The following is a 13,713-nucleotide window of genomic DNA, read 5'->3' as shown; positions in this document are numbered from 1 at the left end:
CTGCACGTTTTTAATGACTTAATGAAAAAGATACGTAATATAAAAATAAACGAAATGTGCCCAGATTTTATTTTAAAAAAATGCAATATTGCAACAATAATTAAGTATTATTATTAACCGTCTGTAACGCAACCTACTTCTTCTCTCGGTTTGTCTACACAAATAAAACTTTTTGATTAGAGTAATTTGAATTTACTTTCAAATCAAAAATGTAAGTATAATAATTGTGCTGATGTTTTTTTATTTTCTGCAAATTCGTGTGACAATAAATAACAATAATTTAATTTTGTTCAGAGACTGCATCTACTAGTACATTTCACAGGGGAAAAATCCCATCTTCTGAAACTGAGTCTTTCGAAAAGATATTTTTCAAAAATCCAGAAACCACAAATAATAACGCTCATAACGAATATCCATTTGGAATGAGTTTGGTCCCTCATTTACCGAAGGTCTACTTTCCATAATCTTATTCCAGACACACCATTTGGTGACGTATAAATGGTTCCTCTGCCCTCAGTAGAGCTGGTTGCAAGACGTTTGATGAAGCAGTCCGGTGATAGGCTACTAATATCATTTCCCACGTCCGTGATGAGGATTACGGAGAGTTTGATTTGCAGTAAAACCGACGACCAGTCGTTCTCACGTCTCTACCGGGCTCGGTACCATGCTGTTCGGTGTGTCTGGTAATTGTGACGAAAGAGAGGTCACATCGCTGCCCGAGGAGTTTCCTAAAGAACCGGTTTCTGAGAAAGAGACCTGCAAGTGAGATATTTTTTTTGTATTATTATGTATGCATTTGGCAGATATCCAAACCGACTTAAAATACATTCAAAATATATGTATGTTCCCTAGGCATCGAAGCCTAACCATGGACAATAACACAGTACCAATTAAGCTACATAAACACCTAGAATTTTCTTCTCAAGTAAATATATAGCTTAAATACTTATTTTTATTATTTATTTATTTTTATTATTATTACAGTCATTCAGTAAATATAAGTAAGATTATAAAACTGGGCAACCCTAAAAAGGAAAATGCCAAAAGCGACGTTAGAATATATCTGAGTCTTCACTTACTAGCTGTTGAAAGACAGGCTGATCTAAGTCACTCTGGAGTGCAAATTCACTGAGAGCTTTCCAGGGTGGATGATAAGTTTGCAATTCCACCTGGTGTCCCGGCACTGAAGGGTTATGTCTTATTGGGCTGCCTGCAACCAGCGACGTACCCGTTATACCCTGCAGATTCTGAACCAAAAACACTGTCAAGCACAGAACTAAACAAACCTGTTAATATTGTTTATATTTATATAATAGGTGGGCTAGTCGCAAATATAAAAGAAAGACACTTACACATTTATCGCCATGTTGCTGTTGTAACTGTTTCATGAGAATTGATCTTTTTTTGTCCTTGCAGCGTTTGTTTTGGAACCAAACTCGAATGACCCGCGGGCTCAGGCCTGTCATCTCCACCAGCTGCTCCTTCATGAGCGCATCTGGACGCGGGTTTGCGTTATAGCACGTCCGTAAAGTGTGCAGCTGTTTTTCGTTTAGCACAGTCCTTACCCGTGTGGTCTTCTCTGACTGCTTATGCATGTGGTTCCGTCGGACTGACACTGGGTCAGCTGAAAAAGTCAAAAAAAGTTTAGTTTGATGAGAAAATTCATAAATAATTATTGTTATTGTCATTATTATTATTGTCATTATTATTATTATTATTATTATGTTTTGTTGTTGTTATATTACAGTGTGTATATATATATATATATATATATATATATATATATATATATATATATATATATATATATATATATATATATATATATATATATATATATATATATATATATATATATATATAATAGTTATTAGTATTTTTATAAAGGCTATAGTGATTTGTATTTAATTAAATGTATTTAGAAACATTACACATTATTTTTTAAACATTACTGAACTTTTTACAAACCAACCAAGCTGACAAAAAGCTTTTCAAAAATAATTTGTAATGTTTTGTATATTATTGAGTGTAAATATTTAAATGCAATTTAAAAAATAATTTTAAACTGATTATAAACTGTATAACCTACTAACTCAATGGCCTTAAAACCTTTAAACACCATTGTGAGTATAGTAGCTTACAGCTCTCCGTCTTTAGGGCTCTCCTGCTCAAGCTTATCAGCAGTTCACTAAACAAAGTTATCAAGCGCATCGGACTGTAATTAGCCATTATGTAACAACAGTACAGGATTCCTCCCACAGCAGCTTTAATTACATATCAGTTTACCCTGTTATGACGGGGGAAGCTTTAAAAAATAATTATTGCAAAATAATCTCCAGTTTCGATATTTCTGAATATCACTTTTTTTCGTTAGGTTAATAGTTTTTTATATAAGCTACGCATTGTTTATACCCGACAAAGATATGACAATAGTAGGCCTAATATCTACATTTACAGGAATCCCAAAAAATTAAATTTTACTACTAACCTGCCATATGTAAGGATCTGCTGTTGATGTTTCCCGGACTAAGAGGACTGCCGTGGTCCAGAGATATACCGTGGTCTGCTCGACACAACAGTTCATCATCCCGGACAGAGAACTCATCCCCGGGTAAAAGCTGCCGGCTACACACCGAGCAGCGAAAGCATTCGATGTGATAAACACTGTCCCGAGCTCTCATGACCAAATCACTGCTGCTAAAGCCCAAACTGCATTTTGCGCATTTTATGCCGAACAACCTGTATTAAAGAAATTACATTTAGTCTGTGCAATTACTAAACTCGTGCCTGTTTCATTTTAATTGTAAAAAAAAAGTTTCGTCGTATAGAAATTGTCGATTGTTAGATTATTTAATTGCTTAAATAATTTCTTAAAACCATGTTCAATATTTGGTACTCATGAAAATGCTTTGCAAATAATTCCAGATTTATACAATAACTTTTGAATACAAATTTATACAAATGATTCATGTTTAGTCCGAACCACCAAACAAAAACCTACCTTACATAATCTCTTTTGCAGTATGTTTTTCCGTCCCGTACAAAGCACGTGCATGTCTCATCCAGGTATTGACTGCACTCTACACATTTTAAACAAGCTGCATGCCACTCCAGATCAGGGGAGACCCGCAGGATGTACTGATCATGAATCTGACTGCCACAGCCAACACACATCGCAAGTCCGGACTTCTCTGTAGGTACATCAGTACACCAGATTGAGTTAGAGCCTTAAGTTATTTAGGATTTAATTAAATTGCAATTGCATCTTTAGGTATTTTACTCCATTAACAGCAATATCACAGAAAATAAAGTAAACATATTTTGCTTTTTAAATTTTTTAATTGGGCAAGTGTAAAATGAAGATATAAAAAAGAGCAGATACATATTTTTAAGAAACTTATCCGAATGACTGGAATCAGGAAAATGGTGATATTACAATGGCAACAGCAATAACTGATACTTTAAAACAGACACATTCCTTAGCAAAGGATCATTTGTAAACACTTACTTTTGGAGCGATCCCCCATATCATCCAAAAAAGAAGAGCTGAATATTATATCCACCATACAGGTTGGCTGTGAAGACTGCGTGTAGACTATAGAAATAAAGAGAAAAGGTACTGCTCGCTCCCGGCTGTCCCGCAACTTCAGTCCAGAGTGAGGAGAGATGGAGAAGGGGGTAAACGCGGGGGGGGGGGGTTGGGGGGGGCAGAAAGCGCTGTCTACCACACGAGACGTGACGTCAGGCGCAAAGCCAACTAAAATGCGCCAGTAGGGGGCAACATGTTACAGTGTACTAGTTAGCTTTTAATTCATACAGTATCCTACCACTACCCAGACATAATCACATGACAGCCTGATGTTTCATAATAATCTGAAAACATTTAAATTCATAGCGCTGTGAGGTGGGCTGTGTGAGACACACGTTAGACACACATTTTTTATTTTGGGTATTTAAATAGATTTATTTCATGTTTTTGGGGGGCAATGCGACATTATGCTTGCCATGTGGCTGATTGGCCAAATCAAAGCACCAATACGGTGACATCTGCTGGTTGAAAAGCTTAAGTACATAGCCGAAACAACCTTAACAGTAAAAATTAAAGTTTAAACCTGACCTGTCCAGCAAACCGCAAGCAAAACGCTATGCAAGGTTATTGTTGCTAAATTAGGCTACTTGATTTAAAAAATCTGAAAAGACAAATCATTGTAGTACGCCATTTTTATCTCAATAATAATTTCGAGCAACATTATTTCCAGTGTGCATCACGGAGAACAGTAAACTGTTTATGACGAAAGAGAATTGTTTTTGATCTGCCAGCGGCCTGTTTGGTTCCGTTTATTGTTTTAGGATGATACAACACCGTTTTAATTTACACAGCTTTCGTTATTCTTTCCTTACAAAGAATTCAAATAAAATGCATCGAAACAGCATAAAAATATGGCTTTTAATTATTGAGAATGAGGACATGCGTCACGGTAGCTTGCTGTCACGTGACAAATTGAGCCCGTCCACCATTTTGGGAGGGCACGCTAACGGTTGCCAGGAGCAACAGTGTATGAGCAATTCAAAGAGGGAGCGGGAAAGAGCAGAAATTGTAATATAAATTTCGAGGAAAATTTAGCAGAAATGGAGAAGAATGCGGCAAAAGGGTCCTTACAGGGAGAAGCTTACAACCAATGCCAAACAGAGGTATTTAGAGAAGCTTTGCGGATATTAAAAACGTTGATCCATACGAGGTGCCTGCAGCTGAATGGAAGAGAGACCTAGACTCTATACCACTGCACGTATTTGGAAATTGTTAATTACTTGGTTTTCGGCATCAGTTATTACACTATGCAAGAATTTAAAAGCCTGAAGTCATTGGAAAGCTACGAAACATTCTGCTGCGGCTGGGTGCGCGACTTGGTCATCTTACGTTAAGCCTCAAATTGGGAAAAATAACATTGTACTGGCAAAGGTAAGTTGCTTCACCTTTAGTTAAGTCACTTTTATTTATATAGTGCTTTTTACAATCCAGATTGTATCAAAGCAGCTTAACAGTAATAACAGGAAAATAACAAAGTTTGCTTCTGTGGATCAAACAGTGATGTATCATCCAGCTCAGTTAAGTTCAAATGAAGTAGTGATATATATATATATAATGTTTGTTAATGTATTACATGCAGTGATGTACATTGTATGTCTTTGTAAAAGAGTACAAAAATAGTGTCAATGCAGGCAGATTAAATTTTTTTTTATTGAATATAAGGTGAATATTATTTTGTATGTTAATGAGTTTTAACACACTCTCATCGACTCGGAGATGCGGTCAAAAGTAATGTCCTTTCTTCTTACTGCAGCCACCCAAGAAATCCGACGTCATCTTGTCACATCGGAGACATGCTCTCCTTGAAACTTTTTCCATTTAGGGAAACGAAAAAAACGTAACAAATGGTTCCTAGACTTTCGACGACAATCGTGGGAGACACTGGTGCAAATTTTTTACACAACAGTGTTTTCCAGGCATTCTAAAATAGCGCGACAAACTCCTCTACTACCAATACAAACAATGAACGAGTTTGGCAGGTTACCACCCAAAATGGTGGAAAGGGGAGGATGACGCGGTCTCTGGGGGCGGGGCACTGTGTCGTGACGACATCTCCTCATTCTCAATAGCCTACTTACAATGAGTAAAAACGCTTTAATTTAAACGTTTGGCAATGTAGCGATGTATTTTTCCTACTTTTGTTAGTTTTTTTTAGCTCCGTATGTAACATTAATGATTAAACAAGATATCGTTGACATTTAAACTAATTCACATACTGACATTTCTCATGCTTATGGTTTTCATATGTAAGTTTATTTGATCTGTGTGGTCAAGCAATAGAATTGTAAAAATGTGTATTGTTTTGCATTAATAGAAAGCTTTCTTCACTGTGTCATGAACATGCATGCATGTGTGTGCAGATGAAAGTATAGAGTTAAATTGGTGTTTGGCCTTTCTAGTAAATTTAGTAAGATTATTTAGAACAAATGTATTGAAGATGGCTGTGATTGCTGAACACAAGGAATATTTAAATAAATCTGTCAGCACACTTGTACTTTCTTCTGTAAAAAAGTGACATTGAAATGGATGCATGGAATGATATTGACATTAGTTATGTATTATAAACTTGCAAAATTTTCTATTGTAAATTAAAGCTATACATTTTTGCAGGTGCACCCTTCCACCTTTCTTTACAACCTTCACTAGTTATTTCAAATTAGGTGCTAAAGAGGGATCTTTGCAGTGATGCCATTGAAGCATTTTTGGTTCCCCAAAGAACCTTTTAGTCAAAGGTTCCCAAACGACCATTTGTTCTTACCTTTTGTAATCATAAGTATACTACAAAGAATCTTTTGAGCAACAGAACAAAATTGTGTATATTAAAGTATTTTTAAACCATAATGCCAGAAAATATTTAAGAAAACATTTATTTTTGTGAGTGTGGCACCGCTTGACTGACAATGTCTTTGGTAAAGACTCCACATATTTATCCACTCTCTACTAGCAAAGTCCAGAAAAAATACAAAATTATACAATAAAAATAAAATTATGCAAAATGTAATTGGTACAATACATTTGCTGACAACTACTTTTGTCAGCATAATGCCCAGTAGCATATGAGATGGCAATTTTGGAACTTGCACTCTAACTCTGCTTATAGGAAAGATTAATAACACTTTTTACTAAAAAATTACAATAATGTACATTTACTTGAGATGAAGACTCCAGCTTAGTGGACTAATTAAAGCCATTTTCTTGTGGGTCATCTCATAGGGGCTGCTTTGTTGAGATCACAGTAACCCTTTTACAGATTACAATAATGGGCACAACCACTTTTGCATTATGGTGAACTTCACACGGTATCATATACTGTAAAGCAATACTTTAATTTCATATGTTTTTATGTGATTACCGTGTACAGTTAAAGTAATCATTGTGACAACTATCCCTGATCTTTTTTATGGATGTAAAGGATGGGAATCTGTCAAAGAGTATAAGCAGGACAGAAAATATCATTAGAGACTTCGTTGTTTACTGTATTAAGATTTGTCCTAATCATCCTTCTCAAAGACCAGGGATTAAAAATGATGATACTTTCTAATATTTGTTTAAAACACATAATATTCTATTCATGCTATGCACAGTGCCTGTTACTCTATATGTCATTCTAAACATATATACTGCTCTAATGCTATGTTCTTTGTAACATGTAGTGTGAGAGCATGCATGGTTGCAAATGTATGATGGATTTGTTTCCCATGACATCCAGGTCAATCAGAGTGAGTCTGTATCACCTATTAATAATTATGAAATACTGAAATGCTAAATGCAAGGATTAGAACTAAATAATTACATTTTAAGACACCTTGTCATAACATGTATGCCATGGGAGCCCCCCCCCCCCCCCAAAAAAAACTTTATTCTCAGTCCCCCTATAATGTTGCTATGTTAGCTCGTAAACTGTACACGGACTCGTGATCTCTTTAAATTTCAATTGAAAACGGCAGCAGGGCAGACTTCGTACCTTCCCTCTTTAGCCCATCTACAATACTCCAATGGGTGGCGGAGCTAGAGGGGTGTCTGGGTTGTCCAAATTGAATGCGCTACTTTCACTCCCTCCAGTAATATAATCGTTAATTTCGACCTGCGGCAAATTGTTAAAAACAAATATTAAGAAAATATATACGTTGAAAAGTTAAGGCTACGTATAATTTCACCTAGGCTATTGAAGAGGGTGCAGTTTGTCTCTTTCTGAATAAAGTCAATGCTGATTGTTCTTTCATTTTCTCTTGGCTACTGTTTTACAACAAAACTTTACGGCATGTTTTTATTCTTGAAGTGATCTTTTTATTGTATGAGATTAGAGAAACTGTGTGGACTGGACTGCCGTCTTGAACTTGAATACGCGTCGACCATCGTGTGCGCAGCACGCAGCTTCCTACCCAACAATAGCGCGCGTGCACATATCTAAATTCTTGTCAGAGTCTTTTTGGTTTACAGACAAAAACACATGAACATCTCTCAAAATATCTGTCTTAGTGAGTATGATAGTAAACAATTCATTATTTTAACCGAATGTAAACATTTAGTTGTCTCTGTCATTAAAGTAAACTAAATAAGAAGAAGAGAAATCACTCACTGTTATGACTGGTTAACTTTGTAACAAAAATTAATCCATATTAATTTTAAATAGTTTTAATTACTTTTTTGCCCAAAAATCTTAGTGTTAAGTTTAAGTTTTATCGTTGAGTTTAGATTTCCTCAACAACTTTTAAGAAAGTTACTGCAGTTAACATGAGATCGTTTGTTTCATTAACAGACAGACAGTAAATCAGATGTGAGAAATATAAGTTTAAAATTCTGCCTAACATTGCAACACAGACTGGGTTGAACATTATGCAGTCCTAATCCATGCATGCAGTGCAGTAATCTATAATTGTCTAATGTGGGGTAATATGACGTAATCCGTAATCATGAAATTCATTCTTGCTTTTTTGATAAAGGCTGCACATCATTTTCTTTCATGGACTATGGACCCTAAAGTACACTGTAAAAGATTTACAAGGCATTTTAACTTACTATTATTTATCTTGACTAGAGTTATTTAACTTATATTCAAACATTTCAACTTCATTTTATAAGTTGTAGCAACTCATCTCTTGTCAAGATAAATCATAGAAAGTTGAAATGACTCTAAAATCTGAAGGCAGCAAAGCATTATTACAGCCATAGGCCATCCACTGGCCAACCAATTTAATTCTAGCTCTGCCACTGTCCGTATACACGCCTAACCTGCATTAGAATTTTTTTTATTTTTTTTATTTGTTCTATTTTATTGAGCACCCCCCCCCCCCCAAAATGAAAGTCATATAATCCCTCCTGATGTACACCCTCTAGAATTGTTTTTGTACATTGAACGGGTCTTAATTTGTGCATGTGTCTATTTAAGCATAAAGTACTGTAAAAATTTTAACCCATGTTACTTTTTGCAACGGTAAAACCAGTAAAACGAGCAAAAAAAACCCACTCTGAATGGTACTTTATTATTTCATGCAGAACCGTTTGATCTGTGGTCCCATCCAATAGTAGGACATAGGGCATCTGTCAGGGGTCTGCATTAACAGAGTTAAAGTGGTTAATAGCAGTTTTAAGCCCTAAATTATTTACTGCTCTCATTAGAAATGAGACTTAAAGTGCTGTGTGTTCAGCCAGCCCAATGGTTACATGTGCCAAAACCACAGTCAAGATTCACAGCACATAGCCTACAGTATTTTCAAAAGAAAATTACCCTGTGCATATAAGCATATAAGCAGCACTGATAAGGATCACCCAAGCCTGTTCATGTTTTATTTTATTTTCAATTTCAAAAATGCATGTGAATCTCTCTCTTTAGTTTCCCTTCCATATAAAGAAACCTTTTAATACTTGCAGTATATTAATAAGGCTTCTTATAAGATTTCCATAGCTTCTCAGAATAACAGAGACATGATAAAAAAACAACAGGTCCTCATGCACACTTCTCTAAAAGTAGAATCATGTTGCTTATGATTAATTCAGAAGATGTCTGATTTAATGCAGCATTCACAAAATAATTACTATTAATTTTTGATTGTCGCTTCAGGGCCTTTCGGCTTTGTTGGCAGTGGAAGAAATTAAATTATCATCATAACAGTGTTGCTGTCATTCTGGTCTTTTATTTTACAAATGTGGAGCTTGTATCTCTGCTCCATCCAACAGACAACAGCTCTTGTAATTTCATTAAGAGTTGTTACAAATGTGTCTGTCACTCTAATGAAGGTAACAGCTCCTTTGCATACTGTCACAATACAGTGTGCAGCATTGTTGGTTCTCCAGCGGTTTTAAGGGGTTCTTCATAAAGTCTTGTAGACAAGAATTGAACCTTTATAGTTAGAAAAATGTATTGTGTTTAACTTTATTGTCTAATTACTATCTGATTCTATCATGTCCTCAATACATTGTAGTGTAGGTCAATGTATTTATGTAGTATTCATAATTAATATAGTAAATAAAAATGTTAGAATTCAATTTACATTTTAGTAATTATTGTGATTATTTGGAAATCAGTTCTATTCCAATACCGACTACCGGCTGTGTACATTCCCCGACACTCAATGGTTTCTTTTAATATGGTATGGTGACATTGAGACCAATACGCTATAATAAAGTGTCATTAATATTAAGAAAATGCATGGATTTCTTTGTGCCATTACATCATTATTTTAACTTAGTCTGCACTTACTTACACTAAAAAAATATGTTGAGTTGTCTGAACCCATGGTTGGGTCAATTATGGACATTTTCTAGGTTTATTTGCTGGGTTTTTCAATATTTTACTCAACCATTGGTTGAAACAATCCAGCATTTTAAGAGTGTAATAAATTCATTAACTGAGTACTTTTAGTTTCTGATCAAATGTTTGACTTTTATCCTTAGATCTTTGTTATGTATTCACTAACAAGCACTGATTAGGACAGGTTAATAATTATTGCCATGTGAAAAGCCTGGGATGCTAATGTTTTTACATTTGGTTGAATGGGGTATGTATATCTCTACAGTAGCAGTTTCCCACGGGACCAACAGGCGGTGTCTTTTATATTCCCTGTTCTGTACCATGTGCGTGTTTTAGCAGCACCATGGGGCCAGAATATGAACACACTATCACTGCCCTCTCCACCGCCTAACAGACGGCAGACTGCACAGCAACAAGCGCTCTGGGAAAAAATGACCAACCAGAGATAAACTGCCAGGCCATTTGTCCATTTCTGTACTCAGATATACTATATTTTTTAGCTGGGGTGGGGGTGGTCGGAAGAGTTTGTGCAGGAGAAACTTGCCAAAGCTATCTGTTAGTAGCTGGGGACTGAGGGTCTGGTGGGAAGAGAAGCAGCTCTCACTCTGGATTATACGTCCTGGCTTTTAACGGCATGTTCACAAATTGATGCCGGGCTCCTCAGGGGCTGCAGCAGGGGCATTAAGTGGCACTGAAATATTAATATGTGAGTGCATTTAGAAGTGCACAGCTGATGGGGTGGCTCCCAGGAGGGGTTACAGGGAAGTGCTGCTGGGCTCTGATCCCTGCGCCGTCCCCCACCTCCCCCCCTGCCCCTGCCACCCTCAGACTCATGTGCCTATGGAGAGCATCTGCTGTCAAAGACCTGGTTTGGTTGGAGGTCCATAACCATAAGGCAAGATCTGTAAAGTTCAATCTCTATTTTTTTGCTTCACTTTATTATTGTAGTTTGTATTTGCAATCTTGTCTGTGAAATCCAGCATAATAATGAGATCCATAATATCCATAAATAATTTTGAGATTAGGAGCATCAAAGATTGATTTCACTCATTGATTTCAATCTTTGATATGGTCTTACTCAGTCAGTATCAATGTTATATTTTCAAAGAATGTTGTTTTGTTTATGGTTTTATGCAGAATAAAGCACACAAATTACTTTTCACAGACTGTGACACATATATTCTTTTCAAGAAGGTTTATTTTGTTGAAATATATTGTCTGCAGAGTAGTTAACCCTATATAAGATGTAATGATTTTATAAAACGCAACCTTCATCACAAGAAATTTGATTAGCATAAATCCAAAATGAATACACAAGCTAGAACAGAAGTGAAATGCAGAAGTTTTTTTAAGATTAGATATATTCCTTTGTTTGTGTATTAGTCAAAGGTTTGCTCTTGACACAATGTGTCCTTGGCAGTTTCTTGAAAGTTGTATAGTGGTTTCAGAGTTTGACAGGTTATTGTACCAAAGAGGACAGGTGAATGTTTTGGAAAGTGATTTTGTGTATAGGCCCAACCGGTTTGTTTATTGACTATGAATGTCAGAATAAGGGTGTGCAGAGCCAGTGACCATCCTGAGCTCCACTGACAAGGCCTTGAATTTGAGAAATCAAAATCTAATGTACTGTCATGTTAGTTTACCTACAAAATTAAATTATGTCATTCACTTACCCTCAGGTTGTTTCAAATTTAGTCTTGAGTTACTTTCTTTCATGGACAACAAAAAAGTAACATTACAGACATTACATTTTCAGTGAAAATGAATGGCGACTAAAACTTTTAGTCACTAAGATCTTATTTTGTACTTCACAAAAGAAAGAAAGTAAGTTTGGAAGTCTGGAAATGATGACAGAACTCTAATCTCTTTTCTGCACAAGAGGTAATTTTTTTCTTGTCTTCCATAAAGACGTTTTTTAATGTAGTTGTGGTGAATGTTAGTAATGTAAATCAAAAGTTGATAATTTATAAATTGATAAAAATAAAAAATAAATGTTTTAACAATTTATTAAAAAGTTCCAAATTATTCAAAATAATTGTATTATATAATTTGGTAACCGTCTACTATAAAGTTGCATTTTGATAAAGGGGTCGTTACTATAAAAAAACATTGTTTTGTGTTTTTGGTCCAATGCAGTGTGTTTACAAAGTTTAAGGTTCACTTACCATACTTGGAAAATCAGCTCCCAAAGCACAGCGTCTCCAAGACATGCCGGTGGCGTCAACAATACTACAGCGAGAATAAAAGTTATGCCTTTTTTCTTTGCATGTACATTTGGGCAGTGCAAAACCTGACAAACCAGAACAAAACCTACCTTTGTGGACATCCTCATTTGTGAATATGCTAAATAGAGTTTTTTTTTATTGTAAAAGTGCTTAAAGTTTTCTGTTAGGGTAGAGGTCTGTGTAATGTCCTGATGTAGACATATATGTATTTATTTAGACACAAATTTTCAGTTAAAGCTCACATAACAGACATTTTTGCCAATCTAATAATAATCTTGGTTACCTATAGAGCAGTATTTCATCCTTCATATGTCCAAAGAGTCTTTCGTGTTGTTAGATTATTAAAAGACAGAACGGCCATTCTGTTTTTTCTGGAGAAAGACGAACAATTGAAGGCGTACAGTGGGCGGAGCTAAAGAGTTGCAGCCTTTGGATACTTATCTAACAGCTGTGATATCGATGGAAATCAAACTTAAATAAAAACATTTTACAGTCAGATACAGCCTTACATACAGAATCGGATACTGAGTCAGTAATTGATCAACAGGAACAACAGCAGCAACGATTACAGCAGGGAATTTCTATCTGGTAATTAATCCTTGTTTGTTTATCCTATTTTTTAAAAAAAACGACGTAAATCTTCATGTGTTTTTTCTGCATTTGCCCAGGTTAAAAGGTGTCAACACAAGTGCAGTACAATGCCAACTAAGGTGGAAAATGCTTGTTGTTGTTAGTGTTGCACATGAGATTTGAGCTCCATCAGTTGTAAACAAGTGGCAAATCTGCCATCAAACTGAGCCTTGTTTGTAAAGCAATCCTCTCCGAAATGCTGCTGAGGAACAAACATACAGTAAACCCCTTCGCAATTATGTTGCTGTCCGGGAAAAATGAACTGCATCCTTAAGACATGGAAAACTAAATAAGGGTTTCTTCTCCTTACATCCAAAAACACACTTCTTTTGTCAAACCATCTTGATAAAACAAAGTTGTTGCGTGTTGTGCAGTGATACGATACTCGACGGAGAAATGCTAATGCGGGTTCTCGCTCTCACTTGACATGCAGGCACGCTTTTCTGGTGGGTAAAGGCCCATAAAAGGAATATTTGGTCAATCTGTCATAACGGATACCCCGTTCAAAAAAAAAAACT

The 13,713-nt window shown here is 35.8% G+C and overlaps 1 protein-coding gene across 1 annotated transcript; it reads right to left on the bottom strand.

The window, feature by feature from the left end:
• Window positions 1–273: 273 nt before the first annotated feature.
• isl2b (ISL LIM homeobox 2b) lies at window positions 274–3,640 on the bottom strand. The gene is made up of 6 exons (XM_065267792.2): window positions 3,509–3,640; window positions 3,002–3,191; window positions 2,489–2,739; window positions 1,353–1,624; window positions 1,080–1,247; window positions 274–756 (listed from the first exon to the last, which is right to left on the bottom strand). The coding sequence occupies exons 1-6, from the start codon at window positions 3,564–3,566 to the stop codon at window positions 640–642; spliced, it is 1,056 nt and encodes a 351-aa protein (XP_065123864.1). The 5' UTR covers window positions 3,567–3,640; the 3' UTR covers window positions 274–639.
• Window positions 3,641–13,713: the final 10,073 nt, after the last annotated feature.

This window comes from Paramisgurnus dabryanus, chromosome 2 (genome assembly GCF_030506205.2).
Source record: "Paramisgurnus dabryanus chromosome 2, PD_genome_1.1, whole genome shotgun sequence".
Taxonomy (NCBI): Eukaryota; Metazoa; Chordata; class Actinopteri; order Cypriniformes; family Cobitidae; genus Paramisgurnus; species Paramisgurnus dabryanus.
Note: the sequence above shows the minus strand (reverse complement) of the source record. Positions and strands in the feature narration are given on the sequence as shown.

Coding starts and splice junctions, on each gene's coding strand:
- isl2b (XM_065267792.2), bottom strand. CDS start 3,566: ATGGTGGATATAATATTCAGCTCTTCTTTTTTGGATGATATGGGGGAT. Junction 3,192..3,508: donor TATGGGGGATCGCTCCAAAA/GTAAGTGTTTAC, acceptor ATGTACCTACAG/AGAAGTCCGGACTTGCGATG. Junction 1,248..1,352: donor AGCAACATGGCGATAAATGT/GTAAGTGTCTTT, acceptor TTTTTGGTTCAG/AATCTGCAGGGTATAACGGG.